The 14,457-nt window shown below is 41.3% G+C and overlaps 1 protein-coding gene across 3 annotated transcripts in view; it reads left to right on the forward strand.

Annotated features, from left to right (window-relative positions):
• The first annotated feature begins 276 nt into the window (after window positions 1–276).
• Window positions 277–14,457, forward strand: part of ccdc87 (coiled-coil domain containing 87) — a 54,591-nt gene continuing 40,410 nt past the window's right edge. For all 3 annotated transcript variants that reach the window (XM_063072140.1, XM_063072139.1, XM_063072141.1), the window contains exons 1-3: window positions 277–413; window positions 9,679–9,874; window positions 13,304–13,452. In XM_063072140.1, the coding sequence (XP_062928210.1) occupies window positions 9,691–9,874; window positions 13,304–13,452 (333 nt within the window). In that variant the 5' untranslated portion in view covers window positions 277–413; window positions 9,679–9,690. The remainder of the gene's footprint in view (window positions 414–9,678; window positions 9,875–13,303; window positions 13,453–14,457) is intronic.

A 14,457-nucleotide genomic window follows, 5' to 3' on the forward strand; every position in this document is an offset into this window, starting at 1 on the left:
CTGTCACGGCGAAGGGGGACGGTGGGGAGTTGTCTTTAGGCGAGAGCGATGTTTGTGGGGAATGCTGACAGTGAGCGGCACTCAGGCTGGGCCTGGCGTAACTAACGCTGCTGGCCGGACGGCTCCATCGCCGAATTCCGTGTACCGCCGTCTCCTAGCAACCCGGCTTGACGGCTCATTGGGATCCTTCCGCCATACCGCGGACAATTTGGTGCGGAGGAAGATGAGCCCGGGGATCGGCGTGAGAAGGTGGAAAAAGTGCGCTGATGGGATGAGGAGGAGTTGGGGATGTGGCTGAACTCGATACAGTTTATGATTTTCCCCAGCGACCTGATTCGGGTTTGCTCGGTGCCTGGACAGCAAACTGGAGGCTCAGCCGCTCTCTTGCGTTACTTGTGCGGGGGATTAGGAAGGTTTGTTGTTTTGATATAAAAGCCAACAATTCTCGTTTAATTGCCGCAGGTCTGGTTTTTATTGTAGAGCTGGTGGTTTTACTTTTGAGTAGTCAGTATCGATAATGAAGCCTTTAAGCATTATTTCACGTCGCTGCACTCTCAACTGAAAGTGTTATAAGCGACTGCAGATGCTGGAACTTGGAGCCAAGAAAAATAAAACAAACTTCTGGCAGAACTACTTAAACCAAGCAACATCTGCCAAGGCAACAGGGTGGTGGAGATTCTGTGCCAGCACGGAGAGTGTGTGTGTGTGTGTGGGGGGGGGGGGGTGATGGTCGGTATAAAAAAAAGTGAAAGAGGCTGGTAGGAAATCACGTATACGCCTTTATTCCTTCTACCAAAGTGCGTGACCAAACATTTCCCCTACACTATATTTCGTCTGCCGCTTCATTGCATATTCTCCCAATCTGTCTAAGCCCTTCTGCAGACTCCCTGTTTCCTCAATACTACCCGCCCTCCACCTATCTTTGTATTGTTTGCAAACATCCACAAAGTCATCTATTTTGTCATCCAGATCGTTGCCATGTAGTGTAAAAGGAAACGGTCCTAATACCTACGCAGGTGGAACGGCATTAGTCTCTAGCGGCCAAACGGAATAGGCCTCTTTTATTCTGACACTTTGTCTCCTACCAATCAGCCAATCTACTCTCCATGCTAGTATCTCTCCTGTAATGCCATGGACTGTTGTCAAAGGCCTTTTGAAAATCCAGGTATATAGCATTCATTGGCTCTCCACTGACTATCCTGCTTTCTATTTCCCCAAAAAATTACAACGGATTTGTCAGGCAAGATTCCCCTTAAGGAGAATATGCTGACTTTAGACTATTTTAATATGCATCTCCAAGCATCCTGAAAACACTCCCTTAATAATAGACTCCAGTGTCTTCCCAGTCACGTAAGTCAAGCTAACTGGCCTATAATTTCCTTTGTTCTGTCTCCATCCCTTCTTAAAGAGTGGAGTAACATTTGCAATTTTCCAGTCCTCTGCAAGCATTCTAAAATTGAGTGATTCTTGAAAGACAATTACTAATGCCTTCACAATCTCTTCAGGTACCTCTTTCAGAACCTTGAGATGTCATCCAACTTGTCCAGGTGACTTATCTACCTTCAGACCTTTCAAATTCTCAAACACCACCTCCTTAGTCATTGCAACTGCACTAACACACAAGGAGCTGATTGTGGACTTCAGAAAGGATAAGTAGAGGGAACACAAACCAATTCTCATAGAAGGATAAGAAGTGGAGAGAGCAATTTCAAGTTCCTGGGTGTCAATATCTCTGAGGATCTAACCTGGTCCCAACCTATCAATGGAGGTACAAGGAAGGCAAGACTTCGGCTGTATTTCATTAGGAATTTATGGAGATTTGGTTTGTCACCAAACACACTTGAAAACTTGTACAGATGTCCCGTGGAGAGCATTCTCACCGTCTGTTATATGTGTGTGTGTGTGTGTGTGTTGGGGATGGGGGGCTACTGCACAGGATCAAAGCAAATAGCAGAAAGTTGTAAAATTAGTCACCTGCACCATGGGTACTAGTCTCTGTAGTATCCAAGAAACCTTCAAGGAGTGAAGACGGCGTCCATTATTAAGGATCCCCATCAGCTTAGATATGTCCTGTTCTCATTGTTACCGTCAGGAAGGAGGTATAGAAGCCTAAAGAGGCAGACACTCAGTGATTCAGCTCCTTTCCCTTTGAAATCTGATTTCAATGGGCTTTGAACCCCTGAACACAACATCACTTTTTCAAAAAAAATTTCTGTTCTTGCACTACTATTTTTAATTTATTTAATATACATGTATATACTTACTGTAATTCATTTATTTTTTCTATATTTAGCATGTATTGCATTGTACTGCTGCCACTAAGTTAACAAATTTCACCATTTTTCTCGGTGATATTAAACCTGATTCTGATTCTGACATTTTCCCCTGACACACTTTAACTTCTGGCACACTGCTACTGTTGCTACAGCCGTTCACAGTGAAGACTGGTGCAAAATACTCAGTAAGCTCATCCACCATTTCTTTGTTCCCTGTTACTACCTCTCCAGTATCATTTTCCAGTAGTCTGATATCCTCTCTCACCTTTTGGTATCCCCTTTGACATTTTTGGCTGGCTTACCTTCATATTTCATATTTTCTGTCCTTGTGTTTTTTTAGCTTACTTCTGTTGATTTTTGAAAGCTTTGCAATCCTCAAGCTTCCCACTAATTTTTGCAATACACTCACACCCCACAAAAAGCTACCCCACATAACACTGATTTGTTGCAATGTGGTTATTCAACTCATTATTGAAATTTTTTAAAATGACACAGATTCATTCTAAGCAACACATAAAACTTCTCAAGACCGTTACAGTAAACATTCAATCAGCCAATGAGAGTGCTTCACATACACTCTGAGCTACTCACAGCCAATCACATAGTAGTTCATGCTCTGTCTCCCCAGAGTGTGCAACATTCTTGCTCCTTCACCAATTTATTCCATTTTTTCACTCATAATGTCTGCAAAATGGCCTTCAACTTCCAGTGAGGGTAATACGTCTAAGATGTCCAGGAAAAGCATGACAAATGTGACACTGCAAGTGATATCCTGTGAGGATGTTGATGGCGATGTTGAAGAGTTACTGCATTCTCGTGGTGAGAGCCTTAATAACAAACAACTTTGAGAACTGGCAGAGCAATGCATCCTGGGTGAATCTGAGGACACAGATGGACAAGAGGAAACACTAGCAAGAAACCTCACCACCAAATTCCTCAACAAAGAAATGGTGGATGAGCTTACTGAGTATTTTGCACCAGTCTTCACTGTGAACGGCTGTAGCAACAGTAGCAGTGTGCCAGAAGTTAAAGTGTGTCAGGGGAAAATGTCAGAATCAGAATCAGGTTTAATATCACCGAGAAAAATGGTGAAATTTGTTAACTTAGTGGCAGCAGTACAATGCAATACATGCTAAATATAGAAAAAATAAATGAATTACAGTAAGTATATACATGTATATTAAATAAATTAAAAATAGTAGTGCAAGAACAGAAATTTTTTTTGAAAAAGTGATGTTGTGTTCAGGGGTTCAAAGCCCATTGAAATCAGATTTCAAAGGGAAAGGAGCCATCACCATGTTCACACAAATCATGGATCAGTTTATTGATAATGATATTGACTGGGAGCGAAGCAATAAGACAAAGAGAGGAGTTCTTGACATGATTTCTTGCTACTGAGAACTGCTTCATTAGAGGAAACGTAAGAAAAGGCAGTCAAGTCTCGATGTCTACTTGGAGAAGAAACTAAATTTAGAGGAGGACCCACAGCCTGGTCTCTCCTCTAAGATGTAACCACCTCCTGCTTCCTTCTGCTGCTTTTGCCATGTGTTGCTGCCCCACTGATGTACAGGTTCGGCCTATTTGTGTGTTTGTTACTCCATAAATTACTGTGTTGTACATAAAATAATATATCATATTACTTGCATAATGCCCCACCTACAAGGAACACATCCTCAGCGTTAAACGGGGTCTGAGTGTATTATATGCCCTCTCTTTTGCTTTTCTGCTGACTTTGACTTCCCTTGTTAGCCATGGTCTCTTTAGAATGTTTCTTCATCTTTGGGATGTATCTGTCCTGCACTTTCTGAATTGCCTCCAGAAACTCCAGCCACTGCTGTTGTGTTGTCCTCTCTGCTGGTGTCCCTTCCAGCCAATTTTGGCCATCTCCTCTCTTGTACCTCTGTAATTCCGTTTACTCTACTGTAATACCCATAGATCTGACTTTATCTTCTCCCTCTCAAACTACAAGGTGAATGGTATCATATTATGATCACTCTCTCCTAACTGTTCCTTTATCTTAAGCTTATTAATCAAATCTGCTTCATTACACAACACCCAATCCAGAATTGCCTTTCGCCTAGTAGGCTCAACCACAAGCTGCTCTAAAAAGCCATCTCGTAGTCATTTTACAAATTCCCCCTCTTGGGATCCAGCAGCAACCTGCTTTCCCCAATCTACCTGCATATTGAAAGCCCCATGACCACATTGCCCTTATTACATGCCTTCCTATTTCTTATTGAAATTCATATCCCACATCCAGGCTACTGTTCAGGATTCCTATGTGTAACTCCCATCAGGGTAACTCACATCAGGGTTGTGGTTTTTATTAGTGAATATTTCAGTTGGATCATGGTGTGAGAGCCTGCTGAGGGATATGTTGAAGTTGATGCAGTAATTGATAGAATAGGAAGGTTACAATATTGCTGAAGTTAAGGTAAGATTAGAAATGGGTGGTATGGAATTGAGATGACTAGATCATGATATATAAAGTCAAACTCTGGAAAAAAAATTAAGGTAGTACATTGTTTTCATTTAATCTGAAAAAACAATAGAGAGAAAATGAAGCTGCCCTCCTTACCTCTCTGTCTTTATTCCATATTCCACCTTCCTCTCCTATCCAAGGTGGAGATGATCAGCAACTTTAAATCATCATTTCAGAGGATCTGTCATCATTTCAGAGGATCTGTCCTGGGCACAGCACATAATTGCAATTATGAAGAAAGCACTGCAGTGCTTATACTTCCTTAGAAGTTTGCGAAGACTTGGCATGATTTGTAAAACTTTGACAACCTGCTATAGATGTGTAGTGGAGAGTATATTGACTGGCTGCATCACAGCCTGGTATAGAACGGAATGTTCTGGGACAGAAAAGCCTACAAAAAGAAGCGAGTACGGCCCAGTCCATCATGGGTAGCACCCTCCTCTCCGTTGAGCACAACTACACAAAATGTTGTAGCAGGGGCCCCCACCACCCAGGTAATGCTCTCTTCTTGCTGCTGCCATTAGGAAGAAGGTATAGGAGCATCACACCACCAGGTACAGGAATAATTATTACCCCTCAACCATCAGGCTTTTGAACAGGATAACTTCACCCAACTTTCTTTGCCCCATCTCTGAACTGTTCCCACAACCTATGGGCTCACTTTCAAGGATTCTTCATCTCGTGTCCCCATATCATTTATTTATTTATTATTAATTTTTTTTTCTTTCTTTTTGTATTTGTACAGTTTGTTGTTTTATGCACACTGGCTGTCCATTCCATTGGTGCGGTCTTTCATTGATTCTGTTATGGTTACTTGATTTATTGAGAATGCCTGCAAGAGAATGAATTTCAGGATTATGTATGGTGACATATATGTACTTTGATAATAAATTTACTTTGAACTTTGAAGCAAGCAAACATCTCTCACAATGAACTGAAAGTTGGATGTAATTGTCATATTCAGCACGCTGGTTGCAGAAATCTAAGAAGAGGCACTGCATAATATGTTTAAAGATTTAAAACATTTTAAAGATAAAATGTTTGCTGATCACGAAGCTGCAGAGAAATTCATTGATGAGTTTGCGAAGATCGGAGCTGATCTAGCACCAGAACAAGTGTACAATGCTGATTGTTTTTTTTTACCTTACATTAAACCTAAAGAAAGTAAAATACAAATACAGTGTACCATAATCTTTTAATCAAAACCAGACATCATAGGTGGGACTGAAAGCTTGCTGTTGTTCAGGTATTGGCCGATGCTGCTGTGCTGTTTTTGTTACCCCGTACACATTATATTTTCATTATATTAATGGTATGTAATAATTTTCACTGTTAAGTACATAATGTTAAGTACATAAGGAGAGAAAATGGCGGCGCGACGCAGCGTGCAGCGGCCACTCCGGTGATGAATATCTGTTATCTGTCAAGTAGGGTGCCGTGCACAATCTTGATTTGATAGAGGCAGATGTGAGAGCACAGAGGAACATCTGGTGAAACTTCTGAAATGCCTGTTTCGCTGCCGCTGCTGCTGTGTGATCCAGAATCTCCGGAGGGGAAGGGTCCGAGACCCTAGCTTTGCTTGTTCCTTGGCGGCCGGGGCAGGGTCAAAGCGCTCAGCAGAGATGGTACTTGGTGTCGGAGGGCTGGTCAGAGGCTCGAAGTTTTCGGATGGACTCAGAGTCGGCTGTGGTCGGGTGCTTCCAGGGTGCTGCATCGGCAAGTTTGCAGCGCTGGAGTTTCATGGCAGGGAGAGTTTCTCCCCTCTACCGTCTGCGTGAGATGATGGGCTATCGGGACTTTGAGACTTTTCTTTTTACTGTGCCCATGGTCTGCTCTTTATCAAATTACGGTATTGCTTTGCACTGTTGTAACTATACGTTGTAATTATGTGGTTTTTGTCAGTTTTAGGCTTGGTCTGTCCTGTGTTTCTGTGATATCATACTGGAGGAACATTGTATCATTTCTTAATGCATGCATTTCTAAATGACAATAAACGAGGACTGAGTGCCTAATCTAATCTAATAATGTGTGATGAACAAGTGTAAGACAAAAACTGCTTACCAGTAGCACATAAATTCTGAGTCAGAAATGATGGCAATTGCAAGCTATCTCATTATTTATTTAAAAATCTGAATCTGAAACACTTCCAGCCCCAAGCATGTTGGATAAGGAGTACTCAATGTGTGCACTGTTTACAGCTGTCATCTATCCCTTTTAAAGGGAAAAAATCCAACAGGTGTCCAGCAATGGCTATCAAGCAAAGATATAAATCAAAGGGAAAATATGTAAAATATTACTAGAAATGGAGTAAATACAAGGATTGGAAAAATTCTGAATTTAGCAAGGAAAGGCTAAAACATTGATAAGAAATGGGGAAATAGAAAAGAGAATGGTCAAGCAAGAAAGATAAATCTAAGTTGTAGAAGCTTCTAGAGAGGCAAAAATTAAATTAATATTCATTACAAAGTGACACATTAAAATTATGAGGAAATGCATAGAAGTTAATATTTTAAGACGCAAAAACCTGCTGAAACTGGAAAACAGGCCCAGAGTAAATAAAGAGCTAAAATAAATTAGCATTAGTAAAATTTATTTTGGAGCAAATATGTGAGTGAAAGGTGATAAATATCCTCCTGATTCGGTGAGGATAACTCACTACTATGAGCTGATTCTATGATATACAGATTCAATTTCAAGGACGCTTTACACCACATATTCTCAATTTTATCTTTATTAGCAGTTTGACTTCTTTTGCACATTGGTTGTTTGTCAGTCTTTGACTGTGTTGTGATTTTTTTGCAAAATTTTATTGATTTCCCCCCCTCTAAACGCCTGCAAGAAAATGAATCTCAAGGTAGTATATGGTAACTTATAACTTTGAATGTTTGAAAAGCTGATGGCCTGCAGCCTTGGGTTTTGAAGGAGATGGATGTAGTTAATCATTTTTCTAAAGTTCCATAGATCCCAGAACAGTTCCCACATGTTGGAAGATAACAACTGTAAGGACAGAGCTACAGTCCGCTTAACCTGATAGCAGTTGAATGGAAAATGCTGAAATCTATAACAACAGGAATTCTGCAGATGCTGGAAATTCAAGCAACACACAACCAAGTTGCTGGTGAACACATTAGGCCAGGCAGCATCTCTAGGAAGAGGTACAGTTGACGTTTCAGGCCAAGACCCTTCGTCCTGACACGTCGACTGTACCCCTTCGTAGAGATGCTGCCTGGCCTGCTGCATTCACCAGCAACTTTGATGTGTGTTGCTGAAATCTATAATTATGTTAGTGGCAAATGGATGTTTATGATTGGGTGGATATTTAGATAAAGAAAATGTTTTGAGAAATCTATTGGTTCTTTGGGGCTGTCACCAGCAAAGCAGATAATACAGGGGAATCAATGATGTAGTTTATTTGGACTTTCAGATGGCCTTCTATATCATGCCATGCAAGAAGTTATTAAATAACGTTACAGCAAAAGGTATTGGGGTAATCGGGCAACATGGTTTGAGGATTGGTTAATGGGCAAAGCAAGGGAGGAGAAAAATTTATCAGTTTAGGAGGTTGGGGTTGGTGGAGTACCACGGGGATTAGTGCTGGAGCTCCAGTATTTACGTGTGATATCGACTTGGATGAAGGCAGTAAATGTATTTGATATCTAAGTTTGCTGATGATGCAACATGAGATGTGCCTATGAGAGGATTTAGCATGGCTTTATAGGACATCGCCAAATTAAATGAATGAGCAAGGACTTGACAGAAATAATACTATGTGGTAACAATATACACATTTCATAGGAAAAATACAAAGGCCCTTTTTTAAGTGATGGAAATTGCAGTGTTGATATTCAGAGGAATCTGGTTAACATGCATCAAGAAGGGAGAATATGTTGGCTTTATTACAAGAGGGTTTGAGAACAGGAGTAGAGGTGTACAAATAGTCGATTACAAGATAAGGAGCAGTTTCTTCACTGATTTTTGACATTTCTACCTCAGTAGTTGTGAAATCTAGTTGCTGAAGATTGTTCAACACAGCGAGAGTGTTTTTCGTGTTCATGGAATTGAGGGATCTGAGGATACTTCAGGAAAATGATGAATTAAAAACACTGAATGGCTTACACCTTCCATTTCTATTTTAAATGCAAAGTCTTTGGAAAGATTTGTATGAAATTGGTTAGGACACTATTCTTCAGGAAAGTGACATAGATAAAGCTGGTAGTTGAAAGTTAAACTAAAATCAGAACACCTTCAGGACCTAACACCTTATCAAGGTTCATCTTCTTGAAAGGTGGTCTGGCATTGGCCTTCAAGTCAGAGATCACAGGGTCACCAGATATTGCAGGGATTCGCACAGAGGTAGCTTTATTCTTCCTTTCAAAGCATGCATAAAAGGTGCTTTTTAATTTTTTTTGTTTTGCTTATTTTGCAAAGCTTTAAGACTTTCCAGAGTAAATGATTTCCTAAATGCTTGTCCCTGCAATTTGAATAAGCACATCTAGTGATTTTAATCTGCATATTGCTTGAAGGGTTATAAATTTGTTTATTTTCTCTTCTTGTTAAAGTGGGGAAGCCAAGCTGGGGGTGGGGAGATGGACTTGAAGAAGAATGATTTAACAACCAACAATTCAGTTAGCTTGCCTTCATGTGCCTTAGTCTTGATGAAGGGTCTTGGCCCAAAATGTCGACTGTTCATTTTTCTTCAAAGGCGCTACCTGATCCGCTGAGTTTCTCCAGCTTTTCTAAGTGTTTCTTCAGATTTCCAGCATCTGTAGTCTCTTGTGACTCCCATTAGTGTACCTTGACGCTTTGGCTGTTTTCTTGATGATGCAAAATTATTTTAACAAATAGCAATTTAAAACAAATGTAAGTTGTAGAATTAATGCTATATGTAATATGCACTTTGGTTGTGTTTCCATTCTACAGTGATTTTCTACAATGATGACTAAAGGTCTTAGCGTAGCCGTTGTGGAAAATAAAAGCAGTGGACTGCCAAATAGAAATGGTCTATATTCTCCGATGCGGAGTGCTGCAGTAGCTAAGGACCTGCATCAGCGGTACAAGGATCTACTTGAACCTCTAAGTCTGTTCACATCCAAACCTAAAGATACAGACTTACCAGGTACCTGTAGGGAATATGCTGTGTTCCATGCACATTGATTTTTTTTCAAGCACCTGGTTGAAATACATCCAATTTATTTCCATAACATGCACTATTTTAAAATGTGTTTTTAGAAGTACAGTGGATTCTGGTTAATTAGGATACATTGGGACCAGTACATTTCGGCCTAATTAAGTGGCTGCCCCAATTAGCCAAAGGTTCATGGAAATAGTTTTAAAAAATGTAAAGAAGACAGAATACCATTGTAACTGAGTAACAAATTATGTATTTAAATAAAATACGGAATAAATTAGAATACTCCTACTACTGCAGCGCTATAAAACTGTATATTAGTTTCTAATAGTTATCGAGAGAAGAATTCTTTCAGTGCATGCTTCCTTGCCATATTCCTTTGATTGACTGTAAATGAACAAAGTCAGTGCAGACACTAGTGTAAATAGATTGCATGTTCCAAGTCTTCATTTTCATCATAACATTCAAGATGATTGTACATACATTCATTCCTAACTTGTTGAGGGAATGAAATCATTTAATTTTCATTTCTGGAATCTCCAAGTCTGAATGCTTGAAACCAGAGAGTAAAGCAGTTCTGAATTGTCTTGCTGCTTATTTCTCGCCAACTATCAATGACAAAAATCAAACTTTTTTTAACGGAAACACACGCAAGTGATGCTATTTAAAAACTGTTGACTCTAAGCGTGGTGTGGTGTCTAATGACCACACAAGTACACGCGACTGACTGTAGTTAGAAACTCCTCAACAACAGTCTCCTGTTCCAATCAAGCAACAAATAAGTAAAGGGATTCCTAGCTAATTTCTCAATTAGTTTTTGTTCTTGAAGAGTTGTCCCGTATAAACGATTACCATTGGCTCAATTAACTGGAATCCACTGTATAATGAAGAAAGGCGCTTAATTTTCCCTTTTCTGGTGTGATTTAGGGAAGTGGGATGGGAGGAAAGAGACAGAAAATAAACAGCTATATTGATTATATTGCTTTCTATGATTTCATCACATTCCAAACCATATTGAGACCGATGAAGTGGTTGTGTATTGTTGGTCATAAATATATTATTGAAGACATGACAGCAATTTGTGCAAAGCAAGACCCCACCACAGCAAACGCTGTGATATTGGGTGAGGAATAGCTATTGGGTTAAACTCTTGGGTAAATATTCCCTCTCTTATTTGCATATCTGGAACTGTACTGCTGTTCTTTACAACTGATGCTGAATTGTCAGCTTCGATTTCTGCCCATGTTTCCCTTACTATGAAGACTTGATGAATAGATTTAAGTGCTTGGAGAAATAGTAACATATTTATTCACAAAGTATGTTTCATTTTTTTAAAAGTAAGCTGGGTTGCTCAGAGTGCTTTACCAAACGTCTTCATGATTCAAATATCTTGTAATCCAGGGGTTCCCAACTAGGGGTCCGTGGACCCCTCAGTTAATGGTAGTGGTCCATGACATAAGAAAAAGGCTGGGAACCCCTGCTGTAATCATTTAAGTAGTCACTGTTCCATTGTAGGAATCATCAAAACCAATTTGCTGCAAGTGAATCTGTAGGTAATTTTGTGAATCTTTTAATAAACGTGTTAATTGATAAATAATTGTCAGCCAATACATTGAAAATAAATTGCATGCCTTTCTTTAAAGTAGTGTCTTGGGATCTTTCTTGTTTGTCAATAAAAACAATCAAAGTCTCAGTTTAACAACTCCCTTGGAATTACGTCAGCTGAGATTTTTATCTGGAGACGCAAACAGGAGGAATTCTGCAGCTGCTGGAAATTCAAGCAACACACATCAAAGTTGCTGGTGAACGCAGCAGGCCAGGCAGCATCTCTAGGAAGAGGTACAGTTGACGTTTTGGGCTGAGACCCTTCGTCAGGACTAACTGAAGGAAGAGCTAGTAAGAGATTTGAAAGTGGGAGGGGGAGGGGGAGATCCAAAATGATAGGAGAAGACAGGAGGGGGAGGGATGGAGCCAAGAGCTGGACAGGTGATTGGCAAAAGGGATATAAGAGGATCATGGGACAGGAGGCCCAGGTAGAAGGAAAAGGGGGAGGCGGGGAAAAAACCCAGAGGATGGGGAAGGGGTATAGGCAGAGGGACAGAGGGAGAAAAAGGAGAGAGAGAGAAAGAATGTGTGTATATAAATAAATAACAGATGGGGTACGAGGGGGAGGTGGGGCATTAGCGGAAGTTAGAGAAGTCAATGTTTTTTGCCATCAGGTTGGAGGCTACCCAGACGGAATATAAGGTGTTGTTCCTCCAACCTGAGTGTGGCTTCATCTTTACGGTAGAGGAGGCCGTGGATAGACATATCAGAATGGGAATGGGATGTGGAATTAAAATGTGTGGCCACTGGGAGATCCTGTTTTCTCTGGCGGACAGAGTGTAGGTGTTCAGCAAAACGATCTCCCAGTCTGCGTTGGGTCTCGCCAATACATAGAAGGCCACATCGGGAGCACCGGACGCAGTATATCACCCCAGCCGACTCACAGGTGAAGTGTCGCCTCACCTGGAAGAACTGTCTGGGGCCCTGAATGGTGGTAAGGGAGAAAGTGTAAGGGCATGTGTAGCACTTGTTCGGCTTACAAGGATAAGTGCCAGGAGGGAGATCAGTGGGGAGGGATGGGGAGGACGAATGGACAAGGGAGTTGCGTAGGGAGCGATCCCTGCGGAAAGCAGAGGGGAGGGGAGGGAAAGATGTGCTTAGTGGTAGGATCCCGTTGGAGGTGGCAGAAGTTACGGAGAATAATATGTTGGACCCGGAGGCTGGTGGGGTGGTAGGTGAGGACCAGGGGAACCCTATTCCTAGTGGGGTGGCGGGAGGATGGAGTGAGAGCAGATGTGCGTGAAATGGGGGAGATGCGTTTGAGAACAGAGTTGATGGTGGAGGAATGCGTCGACTGTGCCTCTTCCTAGAGATGCTGCCTGGCCTGCTGTGTTCACCAGCAACTTTGATGTGTCATCTTTCATTGGGTGTGAGAAGCTGGCGCATCATGAGGGTGGACAGTGGAGCAAGCTGCAGATAGGCTGTGGAAAGCAGGCTGAGATGAGGTTGAAAAGTGAAATGATTAGGAAGCTGCCCAATCTATTGCTAATATTTAGAAACAATATTAAAAACAAAATAATCTGAAGTACAGACTAAGTATACTGAAGGCAATGCAATCATCTTCGAACCATTCCAATTTACTTTTGTTCAAAGGACATTATTTACCAGAAGTGGTACAGTGTGGTGTCACAGGACATAGGAGCAGGGTTAGGCCATTCAGCCCATTTAGTCTGCTCTGCCATTTGGACATGGCTAGTTTCTCTCAACCCCGTTCATGGCAGGATTCTTGTGTTTCAAATACAGTTTTCACAGAAAATGTATGAAATGATGTCGGTTACTGGCTAAATGTATTATTGAATTTGTTTTATCAAGTATTGCATCAGGAGCGTCCAGTAACCCCTATTGATGAGAATGTGAAGTTGGCCCCATCGTCCCTCGCTGATCTTTATCAATTGATTCAGAGAAGAATTGCTGCAAAATCAGAGGTTAAAACTGTTTCTGTAGAAACCCAGCAAGAACTGGTAGGTAAATTATTTTTTTAAAAAATGCTTTATTTAATGTGTGGAATGTGCTTCAGTTCAGGCTTTGCGCTAGTACTTCCTATCACAACCCTGAAGAAGGTTGAGAGCCTGAAATGCGTATCCTAATATCTTTACAGGTGTCAATTCAGTTGTGTGTTTCCCACCCATGATATTCATGTTTCAGATTTCCGGTACTTTACCTTTTTATACAGCATGAGTGCCATGGTAACGTAGCTGTTAGCGCGACACTTTTACAGCATGGGATTTTCCGAAGCTAAGTGTTCAATACAAGCACTGCCTTGTAAGAAGTCTCTTTATGTCCTCCTCGTGGAATGCATGGGTTTTCCCCGAGTGCTCTGGTTTCCTCCCGTAGTCCAAAGATTTCTACGGCAGTAGAAATGCCCTGCCTCGGAGTTCCTCCACAAATTAATTTAAGTGTGTGTACATCTACCCTATCATCCCTAATTGCTACTGACAAAATGCTAAGCAGAGAGATTTTTGTTCAAATTTCTTGAACAGTCTTTAGGAATGCAGCTTCATTCGTATGCCTGTTGGTTCTTTCCCTGCAGGCTGTAATTATATTCCATGTCTTCACTCCTTCACTCTGTGGTTGCCAACACTCTCTTTTTCCAGGGGCACCAGCAAGGTGAATGCATCAGGCTCACAAGCTCTCTCATCAATGTACAGGAAGGGGTAGAGGTAGTCTCTGTTTGAATGACTGCAAGGACCGCTTCCTGGTGGCACACCCTTCTGAACTAACCAGCTGATCACTAGCCCAACCGCTGAAAGGGGCCAGCTCATTTGTATTCACTCCCCATTCAGGCTGAGGGTGACTGCCTTTCAGATATCATGTGCAATCTTTCTCAGTCTGCCATGCCATCAAAGTTGTGGAACCTGATGTCTCTGCTTTAATTCAAATTCCCCCCCCCCAACAATATATTTTCCCCAATATCTTTTCTATCCAGGCTATTCAACTAATCATCGACCTTCAGCAACCAGCCTTCA

This window comes from Mobula hypostoma, chromosome 20 (assembly GCF_963921235.1).
Source record: "Mobula hypostoma chromosome 20, sMobHyp1.1, whole genome shotgun sequence".
Taxonomy (NCBI): Eukaryota; Metazoa; Chordata; class Chondrichthyes; order Myliobatiformes; family Myliobatidae; genus Mobula; species Mobula hypostoma.